The sequence below is a fragment of the Balearica regulorum genome, chromosome 17 (genome assembly GCF_011004875.1).
Source record: "Balearica regulorum gibbericeps isolate bBalReg1 chromosome 17, bBalReg1.pri, whole genome shotgun sequence".
NCBI classification, from domain to species: Eukaryota; Metazoa; Chordata; class Aves; order Gruiformes; family Gruidae; genus Balearica; species Balearica regulorum.
The window spans coordinates 1,365,335-1,388,353 of record NC_046200.1 but is presented as its reverse complement, the minus strand read 5'-3'; the positions used below and the strand labels follow the sequence as shown (position 1 = coordinate 1,388,353).

The 23,019-nt window shown below is 48.2% G+C and overlaps 1 protein-coding gene across 5 annotated transcripts in view; it reads left to right on the top strand.

The window, feature by feature from the left end:
• Positions 1-542: 542 nt before the first annotated feature.
• The window catches only part of GRK3 (G protein-coupled receptor kinase 3), a 74,811-nt gene continuing 52,334 nt past the window's right edge, over positions 543-23,019 (top strand). For 2 of the 5 annotated variants that reach the window (XM_075769197.1, XM_075769195.1), the window contains exons 1-2: positions 544-1,173; positions 18,264-18,340. In XM_075769197.1, the coding sequence (XP_075625312.1) occupies positions 1,061-1,173; positions 18,264-18,340 (190 nt within the window). In that variant the 5' untranslated portion in view covers positions 544-1,060. Of the gene's footprint in view, positions 1,174-18,263; positions 18,341-23,019 lie in introns of all 5 variants that reach the window. The other 3 variants (XM_075769194.1, XM_075769193.1, XM_075769196.1) reach the window with 3 other exon arrangements.

Sequence of the window (23,019 nt, the reverse complement as noted above, 5' to 3'; positions counted from 1 at the left end):
CTTTACACACATCATGTTTTAATAAACTATGAGGAAATTAATTTTTAAAAGATGCGACCGCCTCGGGGCCGAGGCTGCCGCACAGCCAGGCCATCGCGCTCCCGGGCGCAGCTCTGGCTTTTGGGTTCCCCATGCCAGCGGGGCTGACCGATGCACGGGCGACCCGGGGAGCACCCGCACCCCCAAACCGTGAGAGCAATGAACACCGAGGCCCCCGCGCCTGCCTCCTCGGTTGCTTAAGTCGTGTAACCCCACAGCGCCTGGGGCTTTGCCCTCTGCCCCCCGACCCCGGCGTCCCCCCCCCCAGCTTCCCCGGGGCCAGCGGCTCAGCTGCGGCGGAGGGGGGGGCGATGCGGCCGGGACGCGGGAGTCCCAAGGGGCCGTGCGGACCCCGGCGGCGGCCGCCCCCTCCCCGGGCTCCCGGCGGGGGTCCCCGGCAGCTCCCCACGCTCCGGCGGCCGCCGCGGAATCCAGGTCCGGATTTTTGCAGGCGCCGCCGCGCCCCAGCCCCTAACGCCACCGGGCAGCCCCTGCGGCCGCGCCGCCCGCCCATGGCCGCCGAGCCCCGCGGGCGCACTTCGACCTGCCCGCCCGGCGCCGCGGGGGCCGCGTAGGCTGCCAGCCGCGGGGGCCGCGCCGGGCTGCGCCGCCGCCATGGGCCCGGCGGGGGCTGGCGGGCGCTGAGGAGCCGCGCGGGCGGGGGGCGCTGCGGCCCGGCCCGGCCCGGCCCGGCGGGGGCGGTGCACGGCCTGGGGGGGGTTTCCCGCCCGCCCGCCGCGGCGGCCGCGGGCTGAGGGCGCGCAGGGCCGGCGGCGAGCCCCGGGCGCGGAGGGCGGGGAGGCGGCCGCTGCCCCCCCCCTCCCCCGTGCTCACACACACACACGCACACGCGCACCCGGGAGGCGCTCGGCGGCACCGGCGGAGGGGGAGCCGCCGCTGCCGCCGCCGTCGTCCGTCTCGCCCGCCCGCCCGCCGCCAACACCACCACCACCACCCCTGCCTCGGGGGCGGCTGCCCCCGGCGGAGCCTCCATCTGCAGCCCGGCGGCGGGAGCGGGAACATGGCGGACCTGGAGGCGGTGCTGGCCGATGTCAGCTACCTGATGGCGATGGAGAAGAGCAAGAGCACCCCGGCGGCCAGGGCCAGCAAGAAGATCACCCTGCCCGAGCCCAGGTACCGCTCGCCCCGGGCCCGCGGGGCCCCGGCAGCCCTTGCCCGGCCCCGGCCCCTGCCCGGCGGCCTCCCCGCTCCCTGCCCCCCCCCCCCCCCGCCTCCGCGCCGGCACCGCGGTGCCGAACATAACGGTCTGGTGGCGGCGGCCCTCCCGCCCTGCCCGGGCACCCCGCGGCCTCCGGCCGGTGCGGCGGCTCGGGGCGGGTTGGCGGCGCAGCGCCCGGGTTTGCGGCCGGAGCCGGTGGCGGGGTCGGGTTGGACGCGTTTATTTGAAACAACTTCTGCAGGCGTTTCTCGGTAGGTAAAGGTGTGGGGAAGCGCGCTTCTCCCGGGAGGAAAAAAAAACCACCCCACGGTTCGGGTGTTTATTTGGTCCTAAACTTGATGCTTCATCCAGCGGGTGAGAAATTCTTGACCTGGTGAGCTAAATAAAATGGTAAACGCAAAGCGAATCATTCTCACTGTCTTATTCTGCAGAGCTATTTTTGTTTTATTTTATTCTTTTTTTTGGTGATGCTTCACGAGGGTTGGTAACGGAGCAGGGAGATGCGGGGAGGGAGGACAGACCTGGGCGAGAGGTCGCTCTTAGCAGGCGGCTCACGGAGCGGAGGTGCTGGACGGCAGTGAACTAGCGTGGGTCTCGGTCTCGCCACCCGCTCCACGGCTGTGGGCTTCCACAGGTCTCACCGGGTGAGCGGACGGGTGCCTTGACAGGGCTGAAGTCATTTTCTTGGGGTTTGGTGGTAAAAGCAGCTTTACTTCTGAATGAGAGTCCTTGCTTATGCGTGTGTTACAAAATCACCTGAGCATCGCTTGCTTATTTATTGCTGAAATTGAAAGTAAGCTTTCCCTCTCTTTCATGCCTCTGTGTATATGTATTTAAAACGAAGATTTAACCAGCAAACAAAATACTGCAACAGAAAAAACGTAAAGCAAAATTGCCTGCAGAACGTGTAGGCAGTTTGGAAGGCTGCCGGTGGCCTAGCCTAGCTGTCTGCCGTGAGCGAGCCATGACTGAAGCCCGCTTCTCACTTGTTCGCTCAGCTTTCTGCCTGTGCGCTTCAATTCTGGGTAGCGCGGTGAGGCTGCAGAGCAGGGGAAGGCGAGGGGCAGGGGGTGCCCAGCGCGCGTTCGTCCCCTTGCAGAGCCGGTGAAACCTCAGATAAGGAAGTTTGGCAGTCGTTTTTAAGGTCCGGTTGAGGATGGTTTGCTGGACAGATGAAGGTGCCTGTTTTTTCTCCTGGTATGTGTAAATGCTTATAAAAATAATATCCATAAAATTAAGCCTGCACCGTTAACCTGAGGTACAGTGTGCTTTACTGGGGGTGCCGGTAGCTGTGCGTTCATCGGTGGTTTGGTTACGTCTCAGCGTCGGTGATGTGCAGCGGCGCTCCCTGTGTGCGACAGGGACACGACCCCTCGGGGAGGTGAAAGGGGGGGTGCGGAGGGTGTGCAGGGGAGGAGTGCCTCCAACGCCGTGAGAAACAGCAGCACCCTTGGTGCTCGTGGGGAGGCTCGAACGCTGCTGCCTGGACCGACGTCCCCTTGTGCAAAGCGCGGCGCAGGCTGGTAGCACAGCACGAGGCCTGAAGAACCCGCGGCGTGCTGCTCTCCTTCGCCAGGATTTGCATTTTGTCGATGTTTGGTGCTTTCCCTGAGCTCGGGGGGGATGGTTCACCTGCGTTCGGCTCCGCGGGGTGGGAAACGGCAGCCAGGTGCAAGAGGAAGTTTTGCAGAGCAGGAGGAAAGGTGAAGGGTTAGGTGGCTGAAATGCCTCGCTCCTAGAGCTGCATGTGGAAGAACCTGTTTGCAGATTACATGAAATATTAAAGGGAAAAGATCGTTTGCCGTCCCCCCCCCCCCCCCAGACTGTCATGCTCTGAAGAGGGTGAGGAGCCTGAAGCGAGGGAGAGGTTTGCAGCTATAAGCGGTGCCGGGGTGCCGTGGGACAGGGGATGTGTAAGACAGCTCAGCAGATGAATGAGAGGAAGCGTGGACATAAATGAGAACAGAGGCTTACCTAAGCCTGGGACCACAAACGGCTCTAGATTGCTTGAAATGACTGAACTTCTCAGCTTCTAACTGAAACCAGGGATTTCCTCATGCAGTAGGAAATTGTGACCGTTATTCTGGTGTCAGATGTCTTCGTGCTGGTTTCTGGTTGGGTTTTTCTTTGATCCCTCTCATTGAAACAGGCATGGTGTGTTGGCTATACTTAAATATTCTGTATCACTGTCAAAGTGATTCATTTAAAATTATATAAATCGGCTGGTTGAATGCAGGTTGATATAGTAACAGTAAAAAAAAAAATTCAACACACAAAGTCCTCTCTTGTATGAGTTTGAAATCAAACAATTTTTCCAAATCTTTTTTTTTTTTTTTTTAAAATTTCTGCGTCTGTGCCTGCGTCTGCGAGCAGCCTCTCGGAGGAACGTGAGCGCAGCTTCATAATGCCGGGCTGTGAGGAGCCGTCCTGGCCGTCGCTGGGACAGATAGTGGGAAGGTCACTGGAATATCATCACATCCACGCTTGAAAATAAATGTCTCGACCTTATTGCAGCACTCTTCTCGCAGGAATGCGTTCGGTGTCAGTTTATCTCTGGTGGGTGACCAATGCCCAGCGACGGCATCCGGTGCTGCTGCCGCCATTATCTCCCCAAGAAATATTACAAAGGCTTTACCCCCCGCCCCCCCCCCCGTTTCAGTTTGTCTCTTTGCTGGAACCTGGTACACCTGTAGGCACCGTTTTATCTGTCTGAGATAAGACTGATACTAAATGAAGTCAAGGAGTTTACTGTAATGCAAATTTGAGGGGGCTTCCTGTTTACAAGGAAATAGCTGTAGTGCAGGCAGAATAAATTCCAAGGCTGCAGGCCAAGGCTTAGCAGCAAATAAACTATGAGGGTGAAGAGTTTATTGGCCGTGGGGCTGATTATTGCTGAGTTTACGTGAAGCATCCTCAGACTGTTTTTGTACTGAAATCGTTCAATATCACAGTTTGGGAAGAAAGAGGACCGAAAAGGCTAATGAGAAAGAGTGCCTAAGGAAGAGGCTTAGCGTGTTTTGGTTTTTTTTAAACCACCAAAACAAAACAACCCTTTTTCCATCCTCTGTCATTTGCTTTTCCTTCCTTTCTGCCGTTTCCTCCTTTCCTTCCTAACAGCCTTGTCAAGAACTGGGAAAGCTGCGATATCTTTTAGTTTTACATTGTTTCTTAAAAGCCTGTTTTGCGGGTGGATTCGCATGGCTGGACAGGAGGGGTGTCACAGGCAGAATGACCTCCAGAAATAGGACCTGAAATGGAAAAGATGACATACATATTGAAATATGAGCAAATATGAAACCTTAATCTTTTTCTATGGAGTTACGGTGAAATATTTTAAGTTTGGGGGGGGGAAGGAGTAAATAAACTGTGCTCTTTAATTTTTTAGGCTATTCAGCAGACTTCTGAAGTTTTGCCCTTTTCCATGTAAATTTTAGATTTCCCTTATTTTGGTCAAAGGGAGTGGAAGAACTCCATTTTTATTTGCCAGCAGCTTCTTCTGTGTTTGAGTCAAGGATTTGCATAATCTGAAGTTGAGAAGAGAATAGTCCAGGCAATCAGGTAACTGGAATGGCAGAGGGTGCAGGGCTCGCCGGTGGCTTGTGTACAGCCCCGCCGTCCTGGCCAGGAAAGTTAACGTTAAAGCTTCCTTGCTATAAACATCACGTAAGCTTAGGGTGCTGTCGGTGTACAAATACTAAGGGCATGATAACAAAACATAGCGTGCGCCTGTCCAGGCTTCGCTCCTGCTTCTCTTGCTGCAGTTGTAGATGTTTCTCATCTCATCTTTCCTTTTCTGACCTGCTTATTTCAGTAATTCCCTCTCTTTCAAGCTAATTCTTACTTTTCTCCCAACTTTTCCCTTTGGTCTCCTAACTTCCTCTGAATCCTGCCTCTCTGGGGAGAAAAAAAGGCATGTTTCAGTCACTTTTTTCTTAAAAATCACGCTTTTAACATGACACTTTTCCTCACTTATGATCCCATCTTCACTTTACCTGGAGAGGTGAAGACTAACGCACCGGTACCCAGCTGCCTCTCGCCGGGGCAGTTTAGCCTGGGGTATGCTCTTTGCTTTCTTACCTCATGTTCAGACTAACTCGTTTAAAACCCTAACTGAAGTTCGTTGGATGCACAGAGGTTGCTTTTCCTTTCCCGGTTCCATCCTGAGCTATTTGTGATTTACTTTCTTCCTCTGACAGCGCTGAATATTGGCGAAACCCAGGTGACGTCTCCCGCTAGGAGCTGAGCACCATTACTCTATCCTGTATTGCTTCTGCTTTTTCAATTTTATTCTCTTGGCATTACTGTACTCTTTCTCTGAATTTCAGTTGTTTCTTTGGTGTGTGTCCTCCAGTGTGTTCTTGTACCTCTTGAAACTTGTGTAACATCTCTAAGTTACAGGCTCAAACTCCTCCATCTCTCTGCTGTCACTCGGTTACTTTGACGGTATTTTCTCTGGCTTTCTGTAACGCCGCCTTGTTGTGGTTATTCCTTTAGAGTGCCGTCTCTAAGAAAATTGTCCTGATAATTGTGCATGTGATTTTCATCTTTGTTGCTGTTGCGCTCCTGTCATCCCTTTGCATCTTTCTAGGTGGTGCTTTGTTGCTTTGAGCGTACCGTTTGGTTTTGGGCTTCTGCAGGTGGCACTTAACTCGCCGAACGTCTCTTGCTCGGTGTCAGGATGCTGGAAACTGCCGCAGCTGGCTGGTCCTGCCTGCCTGAGGTCCGCGCTGTTCGTTGCCATCGGGTCTATGAAACTCCTCCCGAATCCCTCATTAAACCACTCTTATTACCAACGCCTTTCTGTGGCGTTGGTCCGCGGCACGGCGGGGTCTAACAGGGGCTCGTCAGGGATGGGAACACCAAAACCCCGCTTTACGTGCGGTTTGTTTAGAGAATGTGGTGGCTCCAGGAAGCCTTGTCCTGTGTTGTTCTTCTTCCTCATTATCTGAATGCAAATGGTAGAAATCTTCAAAGGACTGTTTTCCTGTTTTCAGAAGAAAAAAAAAAAAAAAAGTAGACCCAGATTTTGCAAAGGTTTATGCATTTACTGGGCTCTGCCCAGAAATGATGCCAATGAGTGCAAAATTAAATAAGAGATGATATGGAGGATTAAGGATCTAATAGTTAATTGAGATGAATTTGTGTCACGGTAACTTTAGCCCTGTAAGGTGGTGGTACTTTATTGAAGCTTGCTCCATCTGCTTGTAGCAATAATGACTGTTCATTATTTTAGTAGAACTTCTTAAGCTTGGCTGTCTAAAATTTCAAAACAGTTTAGGTTTCAGTTTGACATTTACAATTTTTTTCAGCCTCAAGCAGGATTGTTTCTTGGTATTTTTATACCATTTCCAGTACTTACTAAAAATTGACTTGAAAAAATTGAAGAAATTAAAACCAGCATGCAGGACACTTGAACTGTTCAAAGCGGTTTCATCAACATGTAATTTGTGAAACTATGGCAGGAAAGAGGATTCTAAATGAAGTGGTTTTACAAACTAATTTATTATTTTGCAGCTGTACTATTTCCCACTGTTTGAGCTGAACGTTTAAGCAAAGAGTAAGGGAGGTAAAGCTTGGTGGGAGCTAACGATGGCCGCATGGGTGCTGTACACCAGGCAGGTGTTCCGAGAACGATGGTAAGTGCTGTGAGTAAACCTGAAGTAGGTGTGCGTCGGAGGCAGCGGGGCGGATTCGTGCTTTCCAAGGTCAGAGTGTCCCCGTTAAACAGAGCATCTCGTAATTCACCCGGCACTTTGCTGAAGCAGGTAGTAACCTCCTTGAACGGCTGCTTCCATGTTGCTGTGCTTCCCAAAGCGTTGCCATCTAGTTGGTGAAACTGGGGTTTCTGAGACGGTGAACCTGTTCTCGTTTCAGTGAGACGGCAGGTCGTCTGCCTGCTTCTGAAGTGCTAAAATCGCGGTGAGAGTGCTGCTGAGGCACCGGAGCTTCCCTCTTGCCCCGTGCCCCCCAGCCATAGTGCTGCTCAGCGGGAGATCCAGGGAGCAGCGGCAGCCCGTGTCCTAGACTGCCTCTCTACTTTTTATTTCCTCACTTAAAGTATTACATCATTATTGCCGATGATGCTGGAGAAAGCCATTGTCCGTTTAGTTGAGTGCAATTCATAGCAATGTGTATTTTTACACGTTCAGGAATGAAGAAGTGTGTAGACTGAAGCTTATCTTACATATTTCGTTGCTTGGGTGAAAAGGCGTGCTTGGATATTCATATGGCAACTGAGGAGGGGAGAAAACTTAGTTTTTGCTGAACTAGCATTACAAGAAAGACTGAACTTTTGTGTGTTTATTGTGGGCTAGCTTAGTCCTGCTCAGGGTGAGCGTAGATGACAGAGCACTTAAAAACTCAGCTTGGTTTAGAAATTCAGCCTCCTAACTTTGCTGTCAGTAGAAGTGTTGGTGAGAAGGTAGTAAAAAGATGGCTTTCTCCAAATAGTTTAGTATAGGGAAAGCTAGGGCTGCGAACAAAGTGGAGTTGCTTTTATCTCAGGTTAGCTTTGTGCTGCGGTACTTAGTGCGTGCTTCAGGGTGGAGACGGGCCGTCGGCGTAGGAGCCGTACGGGAGGGCTGCGGGTGCTGCGCCCCACCGGTTGGGTGTTCTCTCACTTGGGAATTCAGGTCATTACTTGCCCTAACTGCCGTGTCTGATACCTTAACGAAAGACAGGCCCGCACAGAAGTGCGTGGCAAGACGAAGGTCCCGTCGCGAAGCTCTTGCAGCTTTAGTAGACGAGACACGGGGGTCTGGACGAAGGGCGCTGTTGTTGCCTGCGTTGTACAGGTCAGGAGCCAAGCCGATGAGGAAATCAATGATGTACCTTTGACACGTGGGACATTTGGCAGATGCGGGAGTTGGAGCTGGATTTTCATGGCTTCGGAGCAGCAGTGGAAGCCCTGGGCTGAGCTCCCGAGCAGACGTACCTCGGGGCGTCTCTGGGCACAGGCGAGGGAGAGGTGGCTTCTGGGGAGATGCTCCGATTAGTTCTCCTGTGGGGATGCGCTAAGGCTGGAGCTTACGTTTTGAAACGCAGACCTTCCCTTGGGCGTCATTACCTTAATTAAGAGAAAAGGTAAATGAGGGTGATCTGGGAAGAGATCAGTGTGCAGTCTTGTGTTACTGTGCTAAATCCAGAGGGGTGTTTCTGGGGGGTCAGGCGCTGTGCATTACAGGTGCAAGGAGCACGCCTGGTGCTCCTGGTGGGAGGTATGTATGGGCCGATGTGTCTTTTCAGGAAAATAATAAACCTTATAGCTACTACTCCTTTTATAGGTACCATGGCTTTTCAGTTCCTGGACCTTCCCACGTGAAATGTTTCCAGCGAAACACTAGAACTGTAACATTAGGAGATGAATGTATGCAACTTTGGTTTCTGTTCTGGTGAAATCATGTGGAATGGCCTGGTTTAATCTTCTTATCAATAATAGCTTTTTTTTTTTTTTTTTTTTTGGTAATTAATGAAATTAGAAAAAAGCCTATCAGGAGCCGTCAGGTCCAGGTGCATAAACCAAATAACGTAATTTAATTGAACTAAATTGATGTAAAAGCAGCAGATTCTAGCTTTAGAAAATACAGCTGGTTTCCACTGAAAGAGCTTCACCCCATGCTCATTAGTTTCTCCAAGAAAATCATTCCAATACTGAATAAACACCTATATAAATATGCCTTGCATAAATAAATACAAATTTCTGAGAGTGTTAGGAGAAACCTCTTCCATATAGAAACCCCCCAGTCCCCTTCCAGTGTGCCAGGAATTTGTCCTGTCAGCGTGTGTCGTGTCCTATTGAGAAAGGAACTGGGGAAAGGGCAGATTTCTCGGGATCTGGCAGGGCTGTGCAAATCAAAGCCTTCATTAAACGCCAACAGAAATTCAGTCCAGCTGATGCAGCGTGTTTGCGATACGCCGCACCGGACAAGCACCAGCTGCACTTCGCTGCAGCCTTGGGGGACTCTGCGGGGACGCGCGTTACAGAACGGAGCTGGGGATGGACGGATGCTCGTCACCCACCAGGACTTGCTACCTCTGCGTAAGATGCAGAGGAGAAAAAGAGCTCCCAGGAGCTTCCGCATCCTCCCAGAAAATGAAAAAGCACTGGGGAACCCAATAAAATACTCGGTGCTTCAAACCTTAGAGGAAGATGCCCTTCTCCCAAGGGTCTGAGCGCAGAACGCAGCTCTGCGGATGCTGCCTGGCTGCTATCCTCTTTATTACATTGCTGTCTTAATTTCAGAAGGGAAAGCAAGCTCTGTGAAATATGTGTCTCGGTTAAACTGAACCGGAGCAGCGGTGCACAAGGTGGGCTTCGCCAGGGGCAGAACCGGTCAGGAAGGAGTTTGGTTTGGGCGGCACTGGTTTGCTGGCTACGCTTTAGGGTTCGGCTTTCCTGGCCTCGATTCCCAGCCCTCGGCAGGCTGCAAGGATCGCTGCGGTATTGCCTCGGAGACTTCCCTTTCCGAGCCTTCTCCTCGTTTGCTGTTTTTCTTAAGTCTCCAGCCTGGCTTCGCCGTGTCTTTCCCGTCATGTTCTGTTCATTTTCACATTAAGTAGTTTTGTACATCAGTCCTCTGATTTTTTAAATTTTATTTTATTTTTTCACCCCAGATTTTCCCAATCTTCTTTCCAAACTGTCCTAGTGATCACTTTGTTCACATCTCCCTTACTTATGGGACCTTAAAATAACTGCCAGGTTAAAGGTACAATGAGGAGGAAAAGATCAATGAAGACAGTTTTACACTTCTTTTTTTTTTTTGTGTTCTGCTTTAGGAGAATCGCTGCTGTGGTGTTTGGGATGCAAGGCTCTGGAGGGACGCTTGCCTGTTCAGAGAGGGGGGAGAACAATACAGGAACATTTCTGTTAGTTTTACCTTGTTTAAATGAATTCTGAGATCTGGTTCTTAGGCCAGATATTTCTTAACGGTTTTCACTTTTGATGAATTTTGCATTGCTAAACCTTTTAAATGCACTTTTCATAAAGGGGGGAAAAAAAAAAAAAGAATTGGCTGGAATGGCCGTGTGCCGTTCTGCCATTGCTTTGAATTGTACTTGTTGACCCTGTCGTGCTTTCGGTTCAAAGGCCTTTGGGGCAGGATCTTTGGTCCAATTTTAGCGACTTTATGATGGATTTGGATAGTGCAAATAAACATTTAAGTCTCTGTAAAATTGCATCCTGAGACTATAAATGAATAAATAAATCACAGGCGAACGTAGTGTGTTTCAGTCAATGTTGGCTGTAGTTCTTGGTAGCTCAGTTAATGTTTATACTTGCATGCTACTTTTAAAGAAAGTTCTAAACATTTTATAGATCTGGAAAGATTAAAAAGAATTGGCATGCCTTCAGTAATTTTGTATTTGTTTAAAAAAACCCCCAACATTATGATTGACAAATGACTTAATTGCAGTAGGAGCAAGGAGCTGTGATTTTTCTCCAGTTTCTTTCTTGTGGTTTCTCCGTAGCAGCGTGCTGGTGGAAGGGCAAGTCCTTGACATTACAATTCAGTGTAATTATTCCTGAAAAATTCATGTACTTAGAAGCTTTCATATTAGTTTCAGATTTCAGCAACGATAATGCAAATGATCTTCAAGGAACATGAGGACAGTGCGTATTTTGAAATCGCAGCTCCTGCTTTTGGCTCCCTTGTTGTAAACTTTCTCCATGAATATAATTTGCATAAGCGAAGCTGCTGCGTCTCCCGGATGAGACACACGTGCCGAGGGGGTTGTGGGAAAGTGCTGCTCAGCTTTCATCCTTTCCATCCCAAACAGGGTTCTTGGGTGGAACCTGCTTTGAATCATCCCTGACAATGAGAAGAGCGTTAGTTCGCTGCAGCGCGGTGACTTGGCAGTGGGCTTAGCATAAACTTCAGAGGGTGTGCAAAGACAGAAAATGGGTGTAAACGGGTGGACTTGGGCTAGGCAGTGGCAGAGCCCTGTCCTTGTCCTGTGTGACGTCCCGGGTCAGGAAGGTTTGCTTTCACTCGCTGCTGTTTTATTCGTCAGCTGGCGAGACCAAGAGTAGGATGAGCATGCACACTGATTGATGTAGCACCAATGTTCACTTTTATTTCTCTATTAAACCACGAAGTCGATTGGATATTGCGTTGCTGTTGGGGGCAGTCTGGTAATAGTAGAGGATGTTCAAAAGTAAAAGAGAAAAAGGAACATATTTTTTTCCCATGATATTTCATTGTTGTCCAAAAATGTTTTCTCACAGTCTTCTAAGGATTTGTTTCCTTCTTCCAATGTGGAATTTTGCAGGTGATAGGTAAATAGATCAGATTAGATGGTCTAATGGTCCTTCCTGGCTTTATATGCTGGGAATTTACTTCACCCCATTAATTGCTTGCACAACAGTTGCAATGTGTAAAATAACCTTTTACAGCGTCTGAGGACAAAATAATTTGGAGAAGTATTAACTTCTGCTGAACTCTGAACTGGGTACAAGTCTGAGAGGAAGCAAAATGAAATGGAGTGAATGGTTTGTAATATGTTCACCATTTGTTACCTCCTACATAGGAGGGAAGCTAATTCTTTTTCATCGGTTGCATTAAGTGTCTGTCCTTTGCTTTCACCCCCAAAGCGGAGCGCTGAGCTGAGCTGGGGGCCGTGATCAGCGTTACAATCCCGGTCAAGGGGAGGTTTCTGTTCAGCTGGGGAGGTACTTCATCCTGGTGATGAACATATTACAAGAAAATAACAACATCATTAGTAATCTGTCATGCAGATGTACTCTTTCTGTTGAGATGTTTCTCTCCTTCTCTCTGTCATCTTCTGTTATGTGACTTGTTTTCCTTCCTACTCTGCAAAATCCCAGTAAAAACACTTTCAAAGAGAAACCGTATTACCAATGACACAATGGCAGTATTATACTTCAGGCTTGCAGATTTTCTTCTCGTTTGAAATTGGGTCTAAGCGGGCTTAGTTATTTTCTGACTGCAGGCAAGCTCAGGTCTCTGTCGGCTTTGTGAGACTTCCCCGCGTCTGCGGGCTGCTGCGTTTGTGCAGAACGAGACGGCGAAGAAGAAAGTAGAGCTGAAAGCTGGATGGGATGAGGGGACGTGATAAATATGGTGCGGAAAGCAAGGTGAGAACAGGATGAGAGAGAGATTTGGAAAAGGGAAGTGGGGATGGTACCAATGAAGGCAGAGGAGAAAGCAGACCAGAATAAACGGGAGGTGACTGTCCAGCGCGGAAACGGGATGCTCGAAGGGCCGAGAGCGGGAGGGCGGTGGGGGCAGCGTGGAGGTCGGCAGTCAAAGGCAGCGGGAAGTCAGTTGCTGGATATCTAGCGTTTTCTTGAAATAATTGTCAGCATTTGAGTAGCGTTTGGATGTGCCAGGAGCCATCAGGAGCTTCGTGTGCTGGGTACAGATACAGACGTGGCAGAAGGATGGTGCCTGCCCTGACGACAAGGAGGAGGGAGAAAAGAAAAAGCTTTATTTTACAGACTGGGGGCCTGAGGCAGATAAGGTTTGTGACTTGCCCAGTACGACACAGGAAAATACTGAACTCTGCTCTCCTCCGGCTAGGCTCTGTAAAGCTGCCATTTCATTCTTGTTTTGTTTTTCTGTTCTCCTTTTTTCTGTTTCAGCTTATAGATGGATGTATTAGTGAGTCTAAGTGCGCATTCTTAATGTAGGTATGATTCCTTAATGCTTGCAATAAGGCCAAACTTTTTTTTTTTCAAGCTGTGGTGTGCATGTGTGCGTCTGTACAATAGATAATATCCCGCAATCTGAACTCACGTTGATTTATAAGAAAAAATGATGTGCTTTTATGATAAATAATTAAAAGCTCCTTTAAGATACAGTAGTAATAAGGCCAATAGTAAGTAGCTTCTTGATCTGTTTCCAATAGTAAGAGTATGTATACGTATACATACCATCGCATCTTTCTTTACCCTTTCCATTTGCTAGATGCGAGACGCTTTCAGAAGAACTCCTGCATAATTTAGTATAACAAACCTGCGGGGACAAAATCCACGCATGTTAGAAATTAATAGCAGAACTTTTAGGAAGTGTCAAAATGAATGCTGTTTATTTTATTCTCCTCCGTAACTTCTAGTTTCTGCATACTCCCGCATCCGCCGCGGTCGTGCCCCCGGCTGCCTGATGGACCGTTCCTCAGGCTCCGGTGGCCATCCTGCGGGCCGTGCGGTTGCAGATACCGTCACACGCCCAGCGGAAGTTGAATTTCTTCTGATAGGTATGCTTTTCCTCGGAGTCACAGGATATTACTGACGTGTTGGAGGGGGGCAGCAGGAGTAGTTGTCGCTGTCGGCACCGGCGCGTGGCTGTGGCTGCACCGAGGACGGACGCTGGCTGGGGGTGAGCTCCCTCTCTAAGGGTTTGCCGCTGCTGCTGCAGCTTGCCTGAGAGGGGGCATTGCGGATGAGAGGTGCTCTTGCCGTACGCGTGTCCTTTTCTGCGTTAAAAAGAACATCGTGTGTTTTCTTCGTAGTTTTTCAGAAGACGGGTTTTCAAGCAGACGTTTCCCGCCCGTACCGACCTTGGCACTGCAGCTGTCTGTTGTCTGTGTCCTGTCAGACTGCACACCACCATGCGTGCTTGTAGACAGCGAGAGCTTTTTAATCGCAGAATTTATTTTAACCTCGAAGGTTGCTTTTCAGTGGATTGCTTTGATCCAGCCTGAGAGAGCAGCGTGCTGGCTAGAGTAACGAGAGCTTCAAGATGCAGCTTAAAGCTCCTTTTAGCAGATTCTTCAGCTCACGCCTGTGATAAACCCCCTTTTCTGGGGAGGTGGAGGCGCTGACCAGGTTAGAGCGACCTGTGCTGTTCACAGAGTTTGTGGTTTGATGACGATGCAGATAGCCATCTCTCCACGGGCTCCTGGGCAGGCAGCGCGCTGAGCGGCCTCACAAGCCCGGTCTTTTCGTTCAGCTCTGTCTTTAAGGGCAGCTTCTCCCGTGGGGTTGCAAGAGCTGAGCCCGCTGAGCACCCGCACCCATGCTGCAGCATCCTGCTGCCCGCAGCCCTCGGCATCGGCACGAGGCGCCGCGTGGGTACCGTCGGCATTGCCAGGGATCGAGATGCTCCTTCTATTTGTGATAAAAAAACTCGCCCAAAACTTCTCGACTGTCTCGCCCACCGCTACGTTAGTTCTCTATGGCTGACCTCGGCGCGGGTGCTGCTGTGCCCCCAGTCACAGGGCAAAGGGCTGCACCGTGCTCCCAGGTACCCGCTTAAATTTGGCCCTGGTTAAACCAGCAAAGAGGTATCCAGAGTCCAAACTGCATTTCTCAGGAAATTTTAAGCCTGACTTTTTTTGATTTCCCTGTTGTTTCCCTGTCCTGTTATTTCAGTTGACTTGTGGTACGTGGACAGCAAACTGAGCGTTTCTGAAATTTTTGTTGTTTGCTGTTTTCTTCCTGTCTGAAATAAAAAATACACGGACAAAAGGTTTTGCTACATTACAGTCGGATATGCTTTTGTTTCTGAAGTCTCCCTGGATTTCATTTTTTAGCCAGCTTTTGTTTTCTGCTTATTTGGAGTGTTGCTATTAAGGTAGACCATGCTGTGAACTGAGCTGAACTCATGCAAAAAGTCCGCTGCTCGCATTAGCGTGTTGTTTGTGCTGAAAGCAAATTGGGATATGGAAAACTTTTCAGAAATGGCTACTTTTGTGTGAAATGAAGCTTTTAATCCCAGATTGCTTACATGGAGGGCAAGTAATGATTCAGTATCTGAAAGCAGAGCGAGAACCTTCCTTCCTGTTTGTGGGATGTGCTGGGCTCCACGTTGAAGCGTTCCATCCTTCTGAAGGATATACGGACTCGGTGTCTGTTGAACGCAGTAGGATTTCTACCTTTAACTTCCGCATGAGAATGAGAAGGTGATTATTCCGGGTAGTGATCATCCGCTACATGCAATTTATTCCTATTTGTTCATACGGATAGGGAGAAATGGTTGTAGAGGGGTGAAAGTCTGTTGTTTAGAAGCTGGAATGCAGTGTGGACTCCTGCAGCCTATGATCATTTTACAGATTTGTTCAGATTCTGTAGCTGCCAAAGCGTTTTGTTCCTGTGACATGTTACCCATCAGACCAGAAGTACTAGATGTCAAGGGAGACGAGGAGAAGCAGCGCTGGAGAGATTTGTTCGTTACACAATCGGAGTGTTTTCCTGGACACTTCAGTCATACGTTAAATTTTTCATTATCTTCTCCCATTGTCTAGACTAAGATATGTTTATGTAATTTCTTGCAGTGCACTTGTTCGAGCAGAGGAAAGCTTTCTTGATGTCATTATTATTAAAAAGGCTTATTATGTTACTCACGGTCTAGCGGGCGGTGGGAACGGGGCATTGCTGAAGGGAGCTCCGAGTGCAGGTGCTGCGATGGGCTCGGGCCATCCAGGAGGCCAGGGAGAGGGACGTTTGTGCTCCTTGGTGATGCCCAGCTGGATTCTTTTGTAAGCGGTCCTCCTCTAAGCATGGAAAGGTGCGCTTGGGAGAAGAGGGATGCAGAGGGAAGGAGCCCGCGGGCGGGCAGGGCTCTCCTAGCCCTTCCTGGGCTGATGGTGGCCGCGCGCCCCTGGCCGTGCCCGGTCCTGCTGTACAGCTTCTGCTGCCCGTGCTCGCTGGTACGGTACGGTGCCGGTCCGACTGGAGGTGTTTTGCCATCGATGTGCTGACGGTTTATGGATTTAAGAGAACAATTAAGTTTTATGGTCACCATTTTAAACATGTTAAGCTAGGATGTGTGTTTTTTAAGATCTACCCATAGAAAAGGTGGCCAAATTTTGCAATTTTGTCAATTATATGACAAATTTTATTGTACTGCCTTGCTTTTCCTGAGTACAGGACATGACCTCTATTTACTGCTTCCTTTTCGTTTGAAATCAGTATTTGTTTAGGTTGTAAAAATACACAGAGAGTAGACCTAGTTTTTAATGAAAATAAAAAGACTAGCAAGTTCGTCACTGAATAATTTAGAGTCTGAAACCTGATTTACAACGTTTAGCCCTCCCAATTCTTGTTCAACTTGATGTGGTGGTTAGCCTCCAGAGTTCTTACTTTGGATCATAGTGTTCGTAGATCTATGTTCCACATGGGGCTTTGAGATATACATAAAAACGATTAATAGAATAATTTCCTAGGCTGGGGTTTAGGGCCTTTGAGTTAAATTTCTTGGCTTTTATTACAGACTTTTTTTTTCTGGTCAAGTCATTCAGACTTCATGCGTCAGGTCCTTGTTTGAGGAGGAGAGCAAATGCTTTCTACCCCAAAGATGATGGAGGAGATGTTTGTTAGCACCTGTGAGGTTTCTGAGGAGCCCTGGTGATGGGTCCTGGGGAGCCCGTGCGAGGGGACGATGGTCTCACCCTGCGCGGGACCCAAAACTGCACAAGTACTTGTTAATGAAGAGGCTTTAGGGGAAAAAAAATGGATGAGAAATAACTGTGGAAAGCTGTTTTTTCCTCTCTAGAAAATGTTAAAATTTGTCCATGAGAACCGACCTGCTCAGTTTTTTTTTTCCAGACACGAAGTAGTTCGGCACCCGCGTTTACAAGGACTGGGTGCTCAGCCTTACTTCTGCAGAAATGTGAGCGATATTTAACAGTCCCGTTTAGGGCATGAGTGCTTTGTACAGGTTATTTCTGGTTATTCCTATAAAAATAAAGAGTATGTGTGAAAATATCAATTTTAAAATTGGAAATAGAAAAAGTCTAGTGGAATTTTGACTTAATACTATGACAATATAGTTGCTTTACTAAGGCACAGTACTGCTGGGCTACATCGATTTTAAAATTGATGTACTTGTATTGTTGCCCATATGAAATTTTTATAGGCATTATATTAAAATGAATATTGAGGTTACTTGACAAATAAAGGAAATCTTTATTAATGTGGTTTAAATGAGTGATTGTGACATTATAAATTAGGCAAAGTAGATGTTAAGTGCGCTGCAGCCAAGCTAGGGGCCTAATGGAGCTTATGTTGGCTCATTTTCCCAGTGATGGATGGCGATTGCAGTGTTAACAGCCTGCTGTAGCTTTGATTGACTCGTACGTTTATTTTTGAGCTAAAACCCGCTGCAGGAACGAAGAGAGGAGGCGATGGGCAGAGGGTCCCCGGGACGGGACGTGCCCCCGGGGCTCAGCTCGCCCGAGGCAAGGCCAGCCCGGGGCTCCAGCCCACGCTGCCTGCCTGCTGCTGCCTGCAGTCCGTTTCTCTGCTTTTGAGGAAAAACACCCAGCGTTTGGTGCTCCAGCTCCCGCCGCTGGCCCTGCGCTACCCTTCCGTTCAACCCGCAAGTACCTAACTGGGATAAAAACCTGGGAGCTCTCCTTTGAACTCTTGTGCTCTTGCTCTGTAGCGGCGTACAGGAAGGGAGATGTCTGCAATCGCTGATGGCTTTTCCTCCCCCCTCCAATGTAGGCTCAGTTGCGGCATTTTCGAACCTTACTGGATACGTATAGGTTCTTGAAGGGGAATTCTAGCAACGTCACGCTGTGTGGTGTGGGCTGTTGATACGTTAAGCTTGAAATGTAAAAGTTATGTCTCTTCTACACTGAATAAGTACTAATATTACTAATATTCTACACTGGAGAGTATTAATATATACAGTGGGGAAAAGTGACTTTTCTTGTGTACCTCAAACTCCAAGAACATTAAAAAAACCAACAAACCTTAGAAATCTCAGTACTGAGATTGCAAGGCTAACGTTAGGCTACGAAGGTGATGTCTGGAAAGGTACTCATAGGCGAAGATTGAATTTTCATAAAATAATTTGCCGTGTCGAATTTCGTGAATTCGACAGCCTCTCTGTGTTGGTGACCGACGACAGGCCGGTTGACGTTGGTGGCTGTGGTCCTGCGAACTGTCCTGGTCCTTAGGCAGAGTAGCAGGCTGCCTGCCGCCCTGCGGGTCGGTGCCGTGGGTGGGCAGTGGTACCGCGTTTCGCATGAGTCTTTCATTGATGTTGTTTTCTCCAAAGTATGTTAAAGGTCTGGTTTAAAATAAGCGGTTTCAAGTAACTTCTTCCCCCCCCCCTCCTTTTTTCTTGTCTTCTTTCAGTATCCGCAGTGTTATGCAGAAATACCTTGAGGAGAGGGGTGAATTAACCTTCGACAAGATCTTTCATCAGAAAATTGGTAAGTCATATTTCAATAAAACGTTACTCACATAAACATTTTTAAGACTGGCTTGCCTGCCACTTCTCTGTAATGGCTGCTGAAAAATCAGTGTTGTAGATAGTCTGAAGAGCACTGGGATATGGACAGGCCTTAGTAAAACAAAGGTCTTCAATAAAATGAAATGTTGTGAAAGGGAAGAAGATGAAGCAAGGTGATCTGTCAACTTAACTTCATGTTCTGGAAAACTACTGGAAAAATAATTAAATTATTTGGAAACATCGAGGAGAAAATTGTATTACTTGGTATGGGCTTGTCAGCAATATAATGTGTCACATCAGTTAAACTTTCTTTTTTTCTCTGCAGGGTAATAAGCCTTGTTGATAAGAGAGCAGTAGTAGAAAAGATACCATACGTGTTGTCTTGACGGTCTGATGTCATGTCCTTGCTAGGAACCCGGGGAAACGTGGGTGCACTGCTGTGTGCAGGGGCAGAGCTGTTGGGAGAATTGGCTTGAGGAACAGTTATCAGTGCTTCCGTGTGAACACGGAAGGATGTATCCAGGGAGCTTGCACAAGAGCGTCAGAGGTCAGTTACTGTGCAGCGTTTTAGTTAACGGTGTGAGTGCTGGGACGAAGAACCTCTGTATCCTGCTTGCGTGCTGAGAAAGACTGTAACCACGCCGAGGACAAGGACAGAATTACAATTACAAATTACGAAAGATCTCCACGAAGTAGAGGAGGGTAAAAAAAAATGCAGTGCTGCTTAGTCAAAACAAGCAATGTTTTCTACACCTGGGCTGGAGTAATTACAGAAATACAGAGTGGAGAACTACTGATCAGGTAGACGTTTTTAGTTGACTTGGCTGCCATAGTGAGCCGTAGGCTGTGTTGTCTCAGCTAGATCACACGACTAAATATAAAATCAGGATTGCAGCCAGGGAGGCATGTGAAGTAATCCTCTTTTGGCAGAATATCGTGTCCATCCTGGCACTGGACTACAAAATATACATGGACTTGCTGGAAAAAGTCCAGGAAAGAGCAGTGGGAATGAGCAGACCTTACTTAGCAGTCTTCTAAATATGACCTACAGGGAAGTACTGAAATAGGGTGTTGTGTAGGCTATGGAAGAGAGAAGTGAGGTTCAACAGTCTTCAAAACCAGAAAGGTTGTTGCAGAAATGATGAGGTTAGTCAATTTTCCAGAGGCTTAACATGTGAATGAAAAAAAAAAAAAAATCTGGATACAAATAAAACCATTTTAGTAGTGGGATGGGTCGTAAAGCTGGGGAATGGATTTCACGAGGTGCTTGTGAAGTCTTTGTCCAGTAGATTTGAGGAGTGGGCTGGCGTACGCCTGGTGGGATAGTACAGCTGCTCTTGTCCTGCAAAATGGGGACAAAACCGCAGAACAGGCTGGGAAGACTCGAGGAGATCAGTGGATCTGTTCCTGTCTGAAAGACAGAGACTGTAAGTAACAGCAGAAGCAAACCCCCGAGAGCGAAGCACCGCTGCGCCTTGTTTCCCAGGGAGGGCGGTGCGACGGGGGCACCTTTGGGCTGGGTGAGCTTTAGCTGGTGTCCCTTCCCAGCTGGAGCAGAGGTGTCCAGCCTTCTGCTCACCTGGGAACGTGCGGGCAGTAGGTGTGAGAGTATTCTGGAGTGAGAGGTTTAAGTGTTGCCAGGTTAAAATAAGTAGTGTTCTTGTATAGTACCATAGATTGTCATTGATGGGTTTGATAGCTGTGTACAGAGAGGGGTGTGGAAACACCAGTCTAAAGTACGTCCTCATAGAAGTCTTGTGGAGCTTTCTGTTGTGTTACAGTAATCGATGTATCTTAGTGCATAAAAATGGTGACTTTTTATTCTGGCCAAAAACGTCACACTGTAAATGCATAGGTGTGTTTGCTTGTGCCAACATCTCTCAGCGTGTGCTTCAGTTTAATGTCTGTGCTGAACCGTGAATATTTTGCTATAGCGTGGCAGTTGCAAAATAAGTGGAATTTTAAGCAACCAAACACAGGCTGACTTTAATTGTTTGTTTCTGTTTGGTGGCAATGAAATGAAGAAGTCTGGTGTGTTGGGGTTTTTTTTAATCCTTAAAAAAATAAATAAGTCAAACAGAACAGCTTATATGTAATGGATATTTCTATTTATGTAACTGAATACTTTTCATCAATAGTTGGTTCCAAAGAACAGTGAAGAATGTTGCAGTTATTTTGGTAAGTTACAGCAGTTACAGTTTGGTAATGTAACCTTGGAAGGATTACATCTTTCTCTTTTTTCCCGGGGTTGGTAGGCATCACACCTGGAATTTTAGAGCCCAGAGTTTTGTTAACAGATTAGTTTCTCCCCCAGATCTTGAGATGCGTCATCCACAGATGTGCAGGGAGGTTTTCTCCTCCTCTCCCCTCGGTGCAGTCATAGCAGTACTTGCCCGCCGTTACCTGGAAATGAGAGGTCTTCTGTGACCACTTTGCTGGAGTTTCGTTTACTTCAGAAGCTGGTTTCTTCTGAAGAAGGATTTAGAATGGGAGAAAAAGAAGATTAAAGATAAACACGACTGTTTTTTAACAGAAGACTTTGCATTGCACTGGAAAATACTGTATTTCCTTACTGTGGTTGTTCATTTAAATTTTATTACTTTCTTTGCCATTAAATTAGCTCTGTTTCCAGACATTAGCATAATTGCTTGTAGTAAAAAGTACCTTCAATTTTAGGCAAGCATTTTGCAAAAGTTTGTGAAAATAAATACGGTGAGGTAATGAAAAGCCTAATCACCTTTTTACTCTCGTCGTTACCGCTCTGCGTGGCGGGGACGTGGAGAGGCGGCAGCCGGGGCCGGGCCGGCGGTGCAGGTCTGGGGCGGACGCCGGGGCGGCAGCTCCCGCCCTGAGGAGCCCAAATCCGCGCGAGGCAGACGGGGCTCTGCGCAGGAGCTGGGGCTCTGCTGCTTCGTCCCCCTGCTGCTGGCTCTTCCTCTGCCTTCGCTGTCTGTTAGAGCCGTCTGGTGTACAATGCTTTATCCCTATATGCTAATTGTAAAACTTACCAAGCTACCAGTTTTTCCCTTTGGCAAGCGCTGTAGATGAGGAGTGTTAGGCGCTTTTTTTTTCCTCCAGACCACAATTCTTTCTTACAGCTCCAGGCCACTGTTTTTTTTCTGTTTTTCAGTGTCGTTCTTTCAAACGTAAAACCCAGGGCTTCGATCAGCTCTGTGCTACAAGTCTTTCTGATGTTGTACGCGGGGTCGTTCCTGTTGGATGTTTTCCCGTGAGTGTGTCTGTGGTGCTGGTCTTACCAGCTCCAAGCGTTTATCCGCAGTGAGCCCTTAGATCCTTTTAGGATCGGTGCTTTCTGGGTCCCACTGTAAAAGATCGGCCCAGATTCCCTCCCCGCCACCACCCAGGTGTGTGACCGCAGGGAATCCCGCGGTGGCTTGGGCTTGGAAACCAAAACCTTTACTCTGCCTTTTAGGATCAAAATAAGAGCAGGAAACTCGGTCAGCGAGCAGCATGGCAGCAGCCCTTCCGGGGATGAAAATGGCCTGGAGGCTTCGTAGCATTTGCATAAACAAGTGTCTGTCCTCTATTTACATCTTTTTCTTCACGAAGCAAATAGGCTGCTCTCATCTCTTGAAGATGGCACGACTGTTTGCAAGAGAGATGCTCCAGAATGATCTTGAACTCTCTAAGAATCGCCTAATGAGTCAGAGGACATGAAGATAATAGAGCCACCCAGAAAACTGCTCTGGCAGCGCTTAATAGCCCAGCAGCCGGCTGTTCCCGCAGAAGCTGCTTCTTCCACAGCAGAAGCTTCATGGGGAAGTACAGCATGTCTCGAAGCGGAGTGCGTAACCACCTCTAGCTAGTTTTCTTTTTACCACATCCTGTTTGCTACAACACCAGATTACGCGTTTGCTTTAGAAAAAAGAGACATTTTCTGGTATCCCGCTATCTAGAATTTACATGTGGAATCCAGTTTGCTTCGCGACTGCGTCCAAACTGCATGTGGAGCTGCTCTCGCGCTGCAGGGTGGGCAACGAGCTGCTTGCGGGGGGCAGATGTGAAACCAGCTGTGCTGTGCGTAGCTGCCGGGCGGATCAAGGTCTGCTGCAGCGAGTATAACCGCCGAGTGCGAACAGGAGTGAATTCGGTCATAGTCCTACTTTAGGACAGGATTATCGGTGTTATTCAAGTCAAATGCTTTGGAGTAAACTTGTTGCCAGTTATAGTTCAGTGACTCTTATGTCTGACACTGGACTTTCTGACAAATTGCATCTGCCTGGTAGGCAGTGAATGAAGTTGGCTCAGAAATTCTGGGATGTGACGGTAAAGCATCCTACAGCATCCTGGCTTAGGTTCAGCCTTGGGTTCTCTGGTGGGACCTGGCAGTTTGGCTACACCCTTCTCAGTTTCTCATCTGTTACACAGAGCCGTTGGGTTTGGGTTTGGGGGAAAGATGAGAACAGGACATATTTTAGCTGTTTCGGCAGCTGGTCATACTGCAATTTAAGCTTTTCACCTTGCCTAGTAACTAACTTGCCTTTTTTTATTTTTTTTTTTTCCCCTGAAGCTGCATCTAATTTTTGTTTTACTTTTTCAAAATTTAACACTTGTGAAAAGAACCAAGTAAAAAACCTTGTGGTTGACGTAACGAAGCTACAAACGCTTTTTTTCCTTTTTACCATCCACTTTTGTATA